The 15,564-nt window shown below is 42.3% G+C and overlaps 2 protein-coding genes across 2 annotated transcripts in view; one reads left to right on the top strand and one right to left on the bottom strand.

Annotated features, from left to right (window-relative positions):
* The window catches only part of SOX6 (SRY-box transcription factor 6), a 397,240-nt gene extending 388,084 nt beyond the window's left edge, over nt 1-9,156 (bottom strand). The window contains exons 1-2 of the mRNA XM_064163636.1: nt 8,375-9,156; nt 1,035-1,128 (exon numbers count right to left, since the gene is read on the bottom strand). The gene's annotated coding sequence lies outside the window, so the exon portion shown is untranslated. The remainder of the gene's footprint in view (nt 1-1,034; nt 1,129-8,374) is intronic.
* A 67-nt stretch (nt 9,157-9,223) lies between these two features.
* C24H11orf58 (chromosome 24 C11orf58 homolog) lies at nt 9,224-15,337 on the top strand. Its single transcript, XM_064163641.1, has 5 exons — nt 9,224-9,381; nt 9,682-9,762; nt 11,033-11,093; nt 12,822-12,931; nt 13,887-15,337. The coding sequence occupies exons 1-5, from the start codon at nt 9,322-9,324 to the stop codon at nt 14,094-14,096; spliced, it is 522 nt and encodes a 173-aa protein (XP_064019711.1). The 5' UTR covers nt 9,224-9,321; the 3' UTR covers nt 14,097-15,337.
* The last annotated feature ends 227 nt before the right edge of the window (nt 15,338-15,564 follow it).

Below are 15,564 nucleotides of genomic sequence, written 5' to 3'. Positions count from 1 at the left end.
AAATAGTTTTGGTATTATGAAAATAAAGCCTAATTTTAACTCCTTCATTACTGAAAGTATTCCATACTAAACTACTCTAACAAGAAAAGTTAAATATTCAGTCACTCAATAAACAGAATAGCCACAAAGTAGTGTTGGTTTTGCTTCCAAATTAGAGCAGCCTACTTTATTTATAAATGTACAAAACAAAAACTAAGCATCATTGATGATCATGATCTGCTTACATGAAATAATTCACCCTCCCTTCTTAAGTAATTTACTATGATTTCTATAGTTTATTTATCCCAGGATGCGCCTGATAGAGCATCATCTTCAGGTGATTTGGTTAAACTGACTATGCAAAGATGTGAGTCATACATAATTCTACATTATATAGGCTACTCAGAAGGCATGCCATTGCTACTCCCAAATGACAAACTTGAAGCTATAAATTCTAACTTGCACAAAACTATAACTTGACACATTAAATTCTGTAATTATAATCCAGTACATAAAGATGCAGAGACCTCCCTCATGCAACAGTACAGGCTGAGGGCCAACTGGCTAGAAAGACTATTTGCAAGAAAAAACCTAGAGGTCCCTGTGGACAGTAAGCTGATTGTGAGCCAGCAGTGTGTCCTGGCAGCAAAGGCAGCCAACAGCATCCTGGACTGTTTTAACAGAAGCATTGCCGGCAAAGTGAAGGACCTGATAATTTCCCTCTTTCTGGCATTCCTAAGGCTGAATCAGTAGCAATGCCTCCAGCTCTGGTCTTCCTAGTACAAGACAGATACTGAAAGAGCGGAGCAAGTCTGACATAGGCAGAAACCTGGGAGGCTGCAGTACAATACACAAGTTGAACAAGATGGGTTTGCACTGCCTGGGGAACAGCAGGTGAAGGTGAGAGCTTATTGCTGCCTGCAACTGCCTAATAAGATGATGCAGGGCAAGACGGAACAAGGCTGCTCACAGAAATATGCAATGATATGACAAGAGGAATAGACACAAGGTGAAATATGAGAAATTACAACTCTATATATAGATCAAAAAATTACCTTGAAGGTGGCCAAACATTGGTCCAGGTTACCAAGAAACATTGTGGCATCACCATCCTTGGAGATGGCCCCGTGCGACCTGCTCTAATTGGACCTGCATCAAACAAGAGATAGGACTAGATGACTCCTGATGGTCCTTTCCAATCTACATAACCCTGTGTTTCTCTGATACACCTGGTATCACTTGATATGATATATACACCAGTTTTAAGAGTGCCATATACAGGAACATTAGTGTATTTTGCACTCTAGGCACTTGCTGAACTACTTAGGAACAGCCTACATCTTTACATTTGTTTTTCTCAGCTCTTCTTTCTAACAAAGGCTTCAGTCTTTTGTATAGAACTTACTTCTCATAAATTAACAACTTTATACATAGCGCTTATACTAAGCCTTCCCACTTACACTAAGTGTTCCCACTTCATACCCCAAATGCCTTAAAAATAAGCAACATTTAAAATAGAAAAAGGCACCTGTTATGCCCCTAGAAAAACAGGGAAAGTGGCATGAAATCAGTAGAACAGCACATTCTTCTTCCTAGTACACCCTGCTTATAGGTCACAACCAGTGTCCTGATGTAAAGCACACTGTCACATGCCTAGGGAGGACAACACAATTCCATGACAGTCTCTAACCTATCACAAATACCACAATATTAAAAGGACATGAACTCTCACGGCTAGGATAACTCATTTAAAGTTTATTCTGATGCTTGGGATACAAATGTCTATGCTTCAAGTCAGTACGTACCTAAATTGCTGCAGTACTGCACCTGCAACTTTTTGTCATTTTTTTGTGAGTGAATACCAAAATGGTAGTCAACTTCAGTACAGGCAGAGTGCACAGCAGGTTCTTGGCAAAGTTGTCAGATACAGTTTATTAATACAGTGTGTAGTTTGAAAAAATCACTACATTCATTCTAAAGATCAGATCTAATAAATAAAGTGTTGGTGTTAAACAGGTAAAAGAAGATAATGTATTTCCTTTTTGTGTTTATCGCAGTCACTCAAAGCCAATATAGTTTATAAGCTGCAAGCTCTGTACACAGACACAGCAAATACATATCTGCATGTCCTTCTGTACAGTAAAGATATTCCAGCAGCTAAAACAAGCAAAAAGCAGCATTGATAAGGAGATGGGTCGCCTACATTGCAAGTAACACAAGTCATCAGAACACATACTAACTGGCTACAAGGGGCCTGATTCATCATCCTGTAGGCTCCTGAAACAAGAGAGGTAATGAATGATCACATACTTAGAACATATACTGTCATGACACAAAGTAATTGAAAGGGTTTTGTAGGATGAAAAATCTCCCTGACGCAGTGGTAATAGACAGTATTGGAGTATAGCTCTATCATGGAGAAGAAGATACTGTCAGAAAAGAAAAATCTCCACTGGTCTTCAGGATTTTTTGGACATTGAACAGTTCATGTGCTCCACTGACAACGAAAAATTCAGCAGAAACATTTCTTTTCAAAAAGGATTGTGACTTGGGAGCTATGCAGAGGTACCAGAATTTTAACTCAACCTTTTTTTTCTTTTTTACACACTTGAAAACATCTCTCAAAGCATTTTGAATCAAGTGAAAACCAGCAATATACAGATACTTCTGGTTATTTCTTACTCTCTTCCACTGACCCTTCCACAAATGTTACTGAAGTCTCTAGAGATGAGCAGTTACCGCAACCAAACAGGGTTAGGAACAATACACAATGGTTTTTTTCCATACCAGTTACATTTCTGTCTAATTTTTCTTTGCCCATACAAGAAAAGATTCAAAGGTGGTAGGAACAGGAATAATTATATGAAGAGACAAATTCCATGTATGGACAACTTTCAACTGACATCAGAGACTTTGGTTTTCACAGCACCACATGACTCAAAAAAGGATAATTTTGTTCAGCTTTTTCCAGAAGAATGTTAGTCAGTGAAGCATGTGAAGGCTTGGATTGTCCATGCCATTTTCAAATTACCTGGTAATTTAAATTCCCTGAGAAAAAGAGATGGAAATGTTAGATTCCCTTTTGCTTAAGTATTCTGCTTTGCCACAGATGGATGAAACAGAAGATATAACAAAGTTAGGAAACAGTGAGTTTTCACTCTAAACAAACAGGATTGATTTTGATAATATTGAAGATTTTGTCTCATCATTCAGACTCACAACTGAATTTGGCAGATACTTTCTGTGAAATTTCTTGGGTTTATTGGTGCTTTTATGTGTTAGCAAGCACAAAAGAAAGGAAAAGAAGTGAGATACATAAAGCTATATCTTCATTGCAATAAAAATGTTTTTTACTCAGGTACAATATTCTAGCACTGTACCATGTACAGTGGTAAATGAAGAGGACTAGTCAGCTAATATGATGTAAAGTCCAAGAGGAGCAAAGAGCTATATTTTATTTTGATGTAGCTGGTTCCCATCAACCCCAAGGAAGAGATATATGGTTGGGTTTGACTGGCTATACTGCTATAAAAACTACCTGGGTCCTGGCTGCACTAGGACTGTACCTGGAGAAAGGCATCCTAATGTACCTTTTGTGATATTAACAAATGGGGATTTAAAAAATATTTGTATCAGAATAAAGCCCAGTATCTGCAATCCTACTGGAAGCCTGCACAGAGCTAGGTTCTAGGACATAATTCCTCCATTCTTTGGTTTCTTCATGTGCTAAACTGGGGCAACAATTCTTTTTTTTCTGTGGTGTTGAATAATGGCCTGTTCTGTTGGCCCAGAAATAAAAGTAAGTGAAGATAGTCTTCGTATTGATGTGCTGCCTGTCTGTTTACGATAGAAACTATTTTGTTTTTAGAAGGGAAGTGTTCTAAGAAAAGCTTTTATAACAGGTTCAGAAATATAAAAGCCATTTCAGGATGAGGACATTTCTATCCTTTATTTTGTTAGTCCTTGAAAGGGCTTTTTAAATGTTAACAGCTATGACTGCCTTCCCTCAACTGATGCTCCCCTCTCAGCAATCCTTCTGTTGACATTTCTTTGTTTGCTCTTAGCTCATCTCTCTTTCTCAAGCCCTTAAAACAAAACTTAGCAAGAGCTTGGAACTGAACTTTTGGCAGACCTTGAGCCACTAAAACACAATGAATAAATATGCTGTGTAAGTCAGATTTCAGTTTTAAAAAGTATTTCCTCACCTCCAGTGATACACAGAGTATTTTCTGCTCTTCTCTGTGGCAACTGGTATATATTGTAATGAAAACTGCTAAGTAAAGCTGGTCAGAAAACAGGAAGCATTTTCAGCTTAAAATATGCTGAAAGAGATAAACCAGTTTTGAAATGCTAGGGTAATGCCCTGTTTCCATTTAGATAGAAATAAAGCTTTTTGCCTAAAACAAATTGAATTTAAACTGTGCACTTCAAGTAGGTGTATGTGTACATACTTTTTTATTTCAAGCTTTTTAAAAAGAAGGTTCCTTGTTAAGTTTTCCCACAGACAGATACTGGCAGCTTTCCCTGCCTCACAGCAATAGCTACTTTGAGTATCAGAAGTTCATTAGTAACAATTACAAATTCTACAGCACTTGAGAAGAGGTTGATCCTGTTTTATATGCCAGTGTCAGTTAGCATATTATAAATTACAGTAGTCCAATTACACTATAGTAATATTTAGCACTTATACATTGCTATGAACACACACTGTGCAACCCTTAATTAATTCTTAACACTGGTGTGTAGATATATTATCCTAATTTCCCAGAGAAAGCAGAAAGGTGAGATAATTTGCCAAAAGCCACTTAGTCTTGAGTGGAGTCAGGACTATAACAGGGGAAGAGTCAACACAAACTCCATAGCTTCCAAACTAGAGCTGTCCAATATTCTGGAGGAAAAGAGGCTCAGGGGACACCTTATCACTCTCTACGAAGGAAGCTGCAGAGAGGTGGGGGTCAGTCTGTTCAACTGAGTAACAAGTGTTAGAACAAGAGGAAATGGCCCCTAGCTGTGCCAGGGGAGGCTTAGGTTAGGCTGGGATATTAGGAAGATTTTTTTTACTGAAAGGGTTATCAGGGATTGGAACAGGCACACAGGGAAGTGGTGGAGTCCCAGACCCTGGAGGTATTTAAGAACCATGCTGATGAAGTGCCTAGGGATACGGTTTAGTCAAAGACTTCTTAGTGTTCAGCTAATGACTGGACTCAATGATCTTAAAGGTCTTTTCCCACCTAGGCAGTTCTGGGATTTTGTGATCTTGGTGACCCTGTGACTGTTTTATTACTGCAGCTTAGTCCGTTGCGGCACAGCAAAGACATCATTGCATCACACAATGAAAAATTCTTTAGGTTGTCAGACCCCACCTCTACGGAGTGCTCAAAAAAACCCCAACGTTTGAAGATTCTACACTAGGTTCTTCACTGATGAAACTGCTTCTGCCAAACCTAGTTAAGGCTCAGTTCTCCCATATTTAGCCCTCCTGCGTGAAAGTTTTTGTAACATAGATTGCTGAGGTTCAAATCTTGGAATTGGACCAGGGTGAAAAATCTTCATGAAGATAGTTTTTCTGGCATTTCCTGTAATAAGGCTGGGCTTCACTACCCTCCATCCTCAAAGAGGAGTTTCCAACCACAGACTGGAACTCACCACAGAAGAAGAAATACACAGAAAAGTCTAAGACACAGTGTAATTGTACAAGACAGTGAATAATTCTGTTATCTTATTTGCCATTTTACCTCATCTGACTCTCACTTCATTCGTCTATCTCTGTTCCTTTCCAACATGAACCCTGCACTGTTCCTCCTTGTTGTGCTTTAGCTATACTGATAGACAGTCATTTAGTTGAGGTCTGATTTCTGCATCATAGCCAGTTTCTGCTTCAGGAAAAAAAATCTCACCTTCCACAAACAGAATGCTAATTTCAGGACAGTCTCTTCGGAGGGACTATGTCAAAATGTGGAAAACTCACACAAATATTTCCCAAAGTCCTTATCTACTGTATTGTTTATATTTGAAAACAGTTTCACCGATCAAATAAGATAGGTTTCTTCTTAGAAACCAAATCTGCCTTGTTCTCCTGTGAATCACTGTATTTCTCAGTTGTTCAAAAGAACAGAGCAAATCTAGCACTGAATCCTAGCATGAGAGGGTTTTCAGAACTCCTTACCATTTACTAGTGTTAATGGAATTATATAAAGCTCATGAGTCACACATCCTCAGAATTATCTTAATATCTCCATGAAGACAAGTGAAACCTTTACATAATCAGTCTGCTACTAAAAGAATCTACATTCTTGTTAGCAGTCAGATCACCCCAATTTTGGTTACCCTTTAAGTAATGGATGCCATTTAATGCTATGGATGTACTTGTTTATCAAGGTACCTCATTTCCACATTTTTATCCCAAGTGAGCAATCGACTAAGGAAAAAAGCCTCTCACTAAAATATCATCAACACATCATTATTCAAAACATAAACAAAAGCAAATTTACCAAAGCACTAGTCAGCCATATAAACATTAGTACATTTCAGTTGTCCTGAAAAAGACAGGAATTTAACAGTGAGGCACAACTAAGACCCAGCTGTAACAGCTTGAGTTTAACAGGCTCATTTTCGTGCCTTTTTTTTTTACCAAGTGGCAAGCTTTCTCAATTTGTTCCATAAGGGAACTGCAGGCATGAAGCTAAAATCTCATAATTGTTTTCATTAAGGAACAGGTATTTAGGCACAGTAGTACAGAAATTGTAATCAAAGCTTAACTTTAAAAAAAAAACGGGAAAGGTACAACTTTACTGACATTAGATTACCACAAATCCTACTAACTGATTGAAAAATGCTGCCAGATACTACTAAAAAAAAAAGAGGGTTTTTTTTTTAATTTATAAAGTGATGGGATCTCCTTTTTCAAAGAAAATTACTCCTCTTCTGCTACAAGTATGTTTTAATACTGAAATTTAAAGTAATCCACTATCAAATTAATAATGTAATATTCTAAACATTTAAGTACATTAAAATGAGGTTAAAGTTGCCAAGACAATATTCTGTCATATTAATGCCTCCTTCTGCTCTTTACCATTGTCAGGTCAGACAGTAACTACAGTAGTTTCAGAAAGCAGTTCTAACAGCTGTGCCTAGCTGATTTCGCACACTGAAGAAGTACTCTACATGTGAACAAGAATTTAAACATAACTATTCTAGTGCTGCTCTATATAAATAGTAACTGAAAATAATGATATTCTACATGTATTCTTAATTCTCCATCTAGCTATCCAGGAACAGAAAAGCTATACCAGCACATCTCCACATTATTAAATCTGCTGAACTTTTGTGCTCCACCTCATAGAATATTTTCCTATCAACTCTCCTTTCATTGTATTTCAGCTCTACAAAAGAATGATGGGGGATGTCTGAATAACAAGGCTCAGGGAAAATGTTACAAATGACTGAAGATCTTAATCGCCACACTCACAAAAATTATTGCAATGACACATTTAAAAATGCATAAGGAGAAAATTAATAAGGATGAGCTCAACTAGGCACAGCTCACTCGCCAAACACAAAGATTTCTCTCAAAGGCAGCTCAGAGTAGAAGCTCAACTTTAGAAGCCCCATAAGAACTTTTCATTCACTAGAGGGACAGCATAGGAAAACTAACTTCAGGAAACTGAAGGCAGTCACTGTAGGATTCTGCCCAAACCATTTGGAAGCTGGACTCAGCTCTGACCAGGAGTCAGATCACCTCAGCTAAAAGTGAGTGAATGAACCCACCATCATCACCCACTCCAAGCTGCTTCAACATAAAGAGAACATAAAGCTACTCGCAAGGACCTGAGCACTCTTCCTTTACGATGTGTTGTCCAACAGTATCTTTACACTGCGTATAGACCTATGTGCTATGCTTTCAGTGTTACGTTTGCCCCTAAGTACTCTGCAGCATAGAGTCATCTTGCCCTGCAGACGACACATGACATTAGCCTAGAGGGTTGGTTTGTTCGAGGTTTTTTTGGTGTTACTTTCCCTCCTTTTGGTGTAGGGGGAGACTGACTTAGGAGAGTGAGCGGTGTTAGCCCAGGACAAGCATGCACACCTTAACCTCCCGGCATTAGCTGGACTGCTACAATTTTACCATAGGGTCAAAGTAATTCTGTGATTGTGGAATTGAACTAGAAAGGGGTTTCTTAACGTCAGGGTGGGAAGACCTAGAGATGTGACTACATCTTCCTAGCCACTAACAGTGAGCAAAAATTCAATGCGAATGGCAACAAACTAAGCTAGCTCTGAAGCAGGCCTGTGAGACACTACTGAGGGTAGTAACTGAAGTTCCGTTTCGTACACGACATACACCTGGAGGAGACGGGACCGCAGAAAAAACGGTGGTGGCGAACAGCCAGAGTACCTGAAGGGTTAACTGGAATCATTTGGAGCTCCAGACAGGATTCCCCACAGGTCACAAACTGCCATTCTCCACAGGAGGTCGGCGGGAGGGCAGACCCGCGTTACCGGGGTGCGGCGGTGAGCGGGCTCTCGGCTCAGGTTTGTGCCGCTGGGACACGCAGCTGCCGAGGCCAGGCCGCAGCGGCGGCAGAGGCCACTCATCGCCCCCGCGCCCGCCCCGCCACAGGGCACGCGGCAAGGCGGCGGCAGCCTCGCGCCGACCTCGCGACTAACGGCCGTTACTCGGTGCGCGAGCAGCAGAGCGCTACCGCCGCCTCCAGGGGAGCGGAACCGGCCCCAGGCACCGCTGGCAGCTCGCACCCAGGCTGCAGCCAGAGCTGGCCCTTCCTCAGAGGGCGGGATAACCTCAGCCTCGCAGACAGCTAGGCTCACACGAAAGCAGAGCAGCTCCGCGGCTGGAAGCCCCTCTCTTTCATTTCCCCAGGATCACTCCACGTCTGCCCGGCAGCTTCGCTAAGCCTGACGCCACACCGAGACAACGTCTCAGTGTCCACCTCAGACGCCTCCACAGCCACGGACTCAACAACGCACATAACCCATCCGTACAGCCCACGCCAGTCCCTACCGCCCCTATCGGCGAGCCCGAGCACACCCGCACAGACAGCACTGCCGCCCCGCCCACACACCAGCGCTCCACCTGCGCCTCCCTCCGGAGGTGGGGCCTGGGGCGGCCGCGGCCCTGTTAATCCCCAGGCAGGCTCCTCCCCTGCAGCCGCAGAGGCCTATGGCACAGGTAGTCCCGGCGTGCCCGCGCCCCGCTGCCGTGCGCCTGTGAGAACTACCAGTCCCGGCGCACCCTGCGGGCCGCCCCAGCCGTGACCTGCCGCTGGCCGAGGGAGCGGCTCCGGCAGGAAGGCGGCAGAGGGACCTGGTCACCCAGCCGCAGCGATGAGCTCGGCCAGGGAGTCCCAGAGCCACCACGGCCACAAGCGAGCGGCCTCCCCCGACGTAAATGGGCGCGGGGCTTGGGGCAGCGGGAGATGGGGAGGGGAAGAAGGAGAAGGCCCCGGCGGGGCCCCACTGCGGCGCCTGAGTTCCGTGGCGGGACGCAGGGAAGGCCGCGGCCTTCCCGGCCGCGCTGATCCTGGCCCCCCCATCCTGTCGCCTAGGGCCTGTCTGGGGGGTAGCGGCCGGCCGGCCGAGACGTCATGGGGGAGGCTGTGGCGGGGGGTGAGGGGCCTCTCAGGGGTCGGCGGGCCCGCCTCGGCGGAGGGGGAGGACGGACGGAGTTAGCGTGTGCTCCCGCAGGGCTCCAGTAGCTGGGAGGCGGCGGACCTCGGCAACGAGGAGCGGAAGCAGAAGTTCTTGCGGCTGATGGGCGCTGGGAAGGTAAGGCCGCCCCCTCCTCTCCGGCCCGCGGGTATACGGGGACCCGAGACGGAGGGACCCCGCCCCAGCCGCTACGCGGGGTGTTCCGTTTGCCGTGCAACCAAAGCTCCCCGAAAGGAGGCTGCTGCAGGCCGCAGTGCTGCGAATGGCGAGGACAAACCGCGCCGAGGCAGTTTTACTTAGGGCCTCATCTGAGGAGGATTTATGCTTCGCAGCTGCAGTGTCTGCAGCGGTGCAAGGCGAAACTTAGGCCTGAAAGTGTGAGGTTTCTGCTCTGCGGCCGCCTCCTCAGTCCTTTATGCGTTCAGACCAGCTAAGTTGCGGACGCTTCTGAGGTAGTCCATGTTAGAAACTAACAAACCTGTCTCCTAGGCCTGTAAAATTACCTTCCGGGAGGCGAGGAAAGGTTAGCAGATAGTATTGCATTTGCGTGGTTTAATATTAACGCATCCAGAAAATACTAAGGAGAAAATTCTTTATTTCCACGGTAGTGGAAGTGTTGGGGATGGTTTTGGGTTGCTTTGTTTTTTCAAATGCCGCAAAACTAGTAACATGTAATTTGTTTGTTTTTTTTCATGTACAAAATGTTGCGTCAGTAGTGTGGTTCTAGTTACCTTCAAGGAAAACAGTTGTACTAGTTTATTGTGCTTGAAGACAGTATTTTTTTGCAAGCTAAGATATTAAAGAGGTGAAAGTTAATACTCCTAGTGGATTGGAATACAATACTTTCTTAAAACATCCAGCTTCTACGCGCATACTTAATGCTTCTTGCTGTATAATGCCAGTTCTTGTCTGTGGGGATGCATGTGCTAACGAGCAACTGCAAAGCCAGAAAGGTATGAGCTCTGTGAGGGTCTTACCTGATGCTGTGACCAGTCTAAAAGTGGAACCATTGTAAGATGCACAGACTGAACTATCGCGTAGTACCAGACAAGGAGATACAAAGGATAAATTGTTAGAACCTGAACTCCCACTTGTCCAGCATTGCGGAGTATAGTCTTTGTATCAGTGGCAAGAAACAGAAAGAAATAGAAACAGCTTTGAGGTGTGGGAAAAGTAAAGGGTATCTAGTTGTTGGGGTTTCTTTTTCAGAAAATTCAACAAAACAGAACAACATCAAGAGGCAGCAGTTGTTAGTTAGTAAAATTTACAGTCCTACAACTGGTTGTCAAGGTTTGGCAGCAAACCTTTTCCATTTTAAGATTTCCAGAATGTTGGCAGAGCTGTCAGTGCACCTTAAAGCTCCAAAACAAACTGCATTTTCTTTTAGAAAGAACATACTGGCCGCCTTGTTATCGGAGACCACAGATCAACCTCTCACTTCAGGACAGGTCAGTTTATCCAACAGCTGATTCCAAGTTGGAAATGGAATGTTTATTCAGGAGCATCCCCGTACGTTGAGGTTCACAGATATTGCAGAGAGGGATTTCAGATTTTACGGCTGAAGTTGATGATGGGTCAGGCGGTGGAGTTCTAAAAGTTCTTAATTTCTCTTGTTAAGATTACTGACAGTGTGACTGCATTTGCTTGTCTTCTGAAGTCCAGGTTCAACAAAGTACCTGATGGTCAGTTAAACTTATGTGCACATGCCCTGGAAATCAGGGCCTCTAGGCCCTCAACTTTACTTTGCTGTTGAAATAAGAAGTAAGATTTTATTGCTATTCGTGCCTGGCAGTGTTGCATTTCCTTCTTGCTGCCAGGCACATATATCCAAACTTCTAAATTGTTGTGCATTGAAAATAAAAGAGTTATTTCTCCCCTGCTGCCTGATGACCTATTGAATAGAAAGATCTCGGCCTTAAACCAACAAGGTAGAAGCAGAAAAGTTCTGCAGGGTCATCTTCGTAATCAGCAATAATTTGATGTCTCGTAACATATGACCAAAGTAACTTCTTAATCATGCTTGCTTAGGTAGCAAGGCAAAGTACACCATAACCAAGCTGGGCTTGGCTGTCTTGAGAGCAGCTTTGATAAGGCAGTATAGAATAGCAACTGCCAGTGTTAGAGAAAACTTTCCCCAGGATGCTCCAGTAGTACATTTTCAGATGACAAAAAAGATCTATGGACCCCAGGACACCAACAGGAGGCTGAGGAATGGTTTCATGTTCTGCTGTTTGCACAGTGACTTAGAATCACCTGAATTTCCTAGAAACGAGCTGATGCTTCCCTGGAGGAGTCATAATGAAGCAGTACTGCTCTGTCATTAGCAAAGAATTAGATGCCTTTTTTATTCCTTCCCAAAGTCCCAGAATAGCTGTTTTCTTAACAGTTCACTTCTTGTCTAACATACAGTTACTGTCCTGTTGTAATAACATGACACTCTAGCTTCTAGATGAAAAAAATATTAACTAGCTATAGAACTTTTCAGTTTTACAGAGATACAAATGAATAACTAGACTGTTGTAGGACTATTTCAGGACAACTGGAGATGGCTACATCTTACAAGGAGAGAGGATTATAAGAGCTACTTTAGAACATTTCCCCATTTAAAATGATCTCTTGCTTAGATCTTTAAGTAATAAATCACATGAGAATTAGTTTTTCCTTCTACTTCCTAAAGATTGAAAAATGTAGAGAGCTATAATAACTGCTCCTGGTAGTTCAGGGCACATGAAACAATTCCAGATGCACCTTTGTAAGCAGGAGTGGCAGTGTTGCCCTGATTTCTGCTGTGGTATTTTATGATTTAATCATAAAAATCACACACTTTGCAGGTCAGAAACTTTCTCCTTGCTGTAACAGGTATTGCTTCCTGAAAATAGTGCAACATTTACCTTATTCAGTAGAACATACACCATGCATGGTGCAACTTTGAATGCATCGGGCCTCAGGAACTTACCAGCCCATCTCTGTTGCAAAGCAATTTTGCTTGCACACTTGATAGGATTGCTTATCAATCTGGTGCCTCGTGTGCACTAATACTCCATCCAGTAGTTTAAGATGGCTAAATTGCAGCTTTTTCACTTATGTATCAATCATCTTTTAAAATGTGGCTTCATATAATTTGATGTCTTTGTTAATTTGAATGAACCATAACCAAAGTACACTGGACAATGCAGGGGAAGAAGACAAGAAAATGAATGAAGAACTGGAGTCTCAGTACCAACAAAGCATGGACAGCACCATGTCTGGAAGAAACCGGCGCCATTGTGGACTTGGTTTCAGTGAGGTACTAAGTGCTTTATTTTCATAATGGTTTATCTTTCACTTCACTAAGATGATCCATGGTTTAAAAATCCAGTCACCACAACTAGTGGCAAACTTCTGCAGTTTGGGTTAGAGGACACACTTAGTGCAGGCACTTAACTCTTGTTTGTGTATGCCTTGGTGGCCATGTAGATGCCTGGAAGTAACTGATGCTGGTTATTGTTCTGAGATAGGACATGCTTAACACTCCATGGTAGTCAAGACTGATTAAGACAGACAGCAACAAATATATTGAATTGGGGTGTTGCCAGGAAATACATAAAGAGGCAGGATCAGAGTCTGCATGGATGCTTTCCATGGAAGTGAGCAGGAAGAGGAGTGTGACAGAAACTTAGGAGAACTGGTTTATTAGGAAGATGTCTTCAGCTGCCAATTGAAAGGTGCAATATTTTTCCCCAACTTGTAGCACTAATTACTGCATAGAGAAACTAGCTCATGTTTCCATCAGTAAAACCACCTGAACAGTGCTGGGAATTAAGCCATGGCTTTGCTCTTTAAGGTCACTGGATTATACACTGATGTGCTAAACTTACATCCAAAGATCAGTTATGAACTCTTGATGGTCTGGCTGTTAGTTTCATTGTTTCACTCCATGGCAAATATGCAGGTATCACTGTGTACAGCAAAATCAACTGATATGATCTGAAACTTTTCAAACTCCCCTCACAGTGACTTCAGGATCTCTTGTGTAAGTAAGAATGTAGCAGATGAAACCATGGATGTCATGGCTGGTGAGGTTAACCACTTCAGCAGAGTTGCTTTCTGTCTACTGATGTGTCTTTTAAAGACCCAGGTTTAGCAGCAGCTCATTTTAGTACTAAATGACAGGAGCCATTAAGCAAACTGGGAAGTTCTAAAAGCTGCAGTGGCATTGCCATGAAATAATGGTTTGCCTGTCTCATCATCTGACCTTCTAGTTTCAGGAAAGTGAAGAACAAGAAGAGGCTGGTGGACACTCCTCTGAAGAGAGTTCAGAGGACTCTGAAAGTGGCTCTGAGTCAGAGCAAGAAGAGTCTGCAGAGGAGCTGCAAGCTGCTGAGAAACATGATGAAGCTGAGGTTCCAGAAAACAAAAAAGAAGCTAAAAGCAACTATAAAATGATGTTTGTTAAAGCCAGTGGTTCATAACTGCAGATGTAACAGCTTTGTATTTAAAGTACAGTAAGCCTTATTGTTACAGTGCAAAGTGGAGGACTGCTACAGCACAAATCTCTGTATCATGATTTTAAAAAGACCCCATTAGATGACAAAAAGTAGTCTTTGCTTTCTGTTGCCATGGATAACATTTTATGGGCAGAGTGGTCTTACTGGTTTTTGTAAAGTGTATAAAATACTGGATGGAGAAATAAATTCTTCTTGTTCCTGCCCAAGCTCTACAATGTTATCTAATCTATCCTGCCCCTTATTCCATGCCAGATAAGGAGACTTCATGTTAGTGGTTTCTTTATTTCGTACCCCAGTCTTGAGTTCCTAGCTTTTAAGATACATGTGACTTACTGGATGTTGCATTAGTTGTAAAATACCAATATCAGCACTATTCTGTGATGTGCTAGAGCTTTAAACAATGATTTTGTCTATAGATGCTAGTGTTGACAGTGCTAAGAGCAGAACTTGCTCACTGTGGAGGCTGTATCATCTGAGGTCTACAGAAGCTGCACAGGAGGTGTTTCAGAAACATGCTCAAACACCAGAAGGCTGCAGTTGCTGCTTTGGCTTCAGAGTGAGGGGGATGAGCTGTAGTTCTTTAAACCTTGTACCAGAAGAGAGTGATTTTTTTGAATTACTAAAAGCAGCTCCTGAAGAAACTAGTTTACTTTGAAAGAGAATATATACTTTGATAATGAAAAGGATATAAAAAACAGCTTTTTAGCTTTTTTTAAAGTATAGACTACAGAGCTATGTATAGGAGCCTTTCTGCCTTTTCTCCCCATACATGATCACTTAAAAGTTCTAAGTCGGTGATCACAAAAGAGAGAAGCTGTACCTGTCAAGCTGATATGCTCAGAGTCACAATTTCAAGCAACTCCTTCCAGCAAGAAGGAAATCCATTCCTCTGCAAATTTATAGTTTCTTGCATTCAAGTAAGTAACAAACTATCAGAGCATTTGGTCTGTACCTCTATTACAGCCTCATTCTGCCACAACAGTTTCGAGAAACACTCCAGATGCTTGTGGAGACTCTTCCATTCCCGTGTGCAATTTACAGTGTGCAGACAACATTTGCAAGCCAGTTAGTTTCATGAGAGCAGCTGTACGTACTATCATTGTATAGGTTTACTGAACATAAACACTGCAGCATCAGTTCTTGGGGGAGGACTTGGAATAAGTTACATTATGGAAAAAAATAAACTACTATGATTGTAAATAAAACCTGAGTCTATATTTTGATTAATCTGTTTTACTACACTTGCATTCAATACAAAAGTTTTCTGAAGCATTTGGTTTTAAGAACCATGTTACAGCAGCCATCAATGGTCAGTAAGGTGTGGATTTTTCTGTTTTGACATGGTGAATAAAGGAAAACTTCACCATGACTCAGAAAAGATGTTCTGCCTATGAAAGCAGAGAGGCCCTCCCCAAAAGGTCAACTGATTAAC

This window comes from Pogoniulus pusillus, chromosome 24 (assembly GCF_015220805.1).
Source record: "Pogoniulus pusillus isolate bPogPus1 chromosome 24, bPogPus1.pri, whole genome shotgun sequence".
NCBI classification, from domain to species: domain Eukaryota; kingdom Metazoa; phylum Chordata; class Aves; order Piciformes; family Lybiidae; genus Pogoniulus; species Pogoniulus pusillus.
The sequence above is the reverse complement of the archived record's forward strand: the minus strand, read 5'-3'. Positions and strand labels throughout refer to the sequence as shown.

Bases quoted from the DNA above. Each gene is read 5' to 3' on its own strand.
- C24H11orf58 (XM_064163641.1), top strand. From the start codon at position 9,322: ATGAGCTCGGCCAGGGAGTCCCAGAGCCACCACGGCCACAAGCGAGCG. The intron at 9,382-9,681 runs GTAAATGGGCGC...GTGCTCCCGCAG, and splicing joins AGCGAGCGGCCTCCCCCGAC to GGCTCCAGTAGCTGGGAGGC. The intron at 11,094-12,821 runs GTCAGTTTATCC...TGGACAATGCAG, and splicing joins AACCTCTCACTTCAGGACAG to GGGAAGAAGACAAGAAAATG.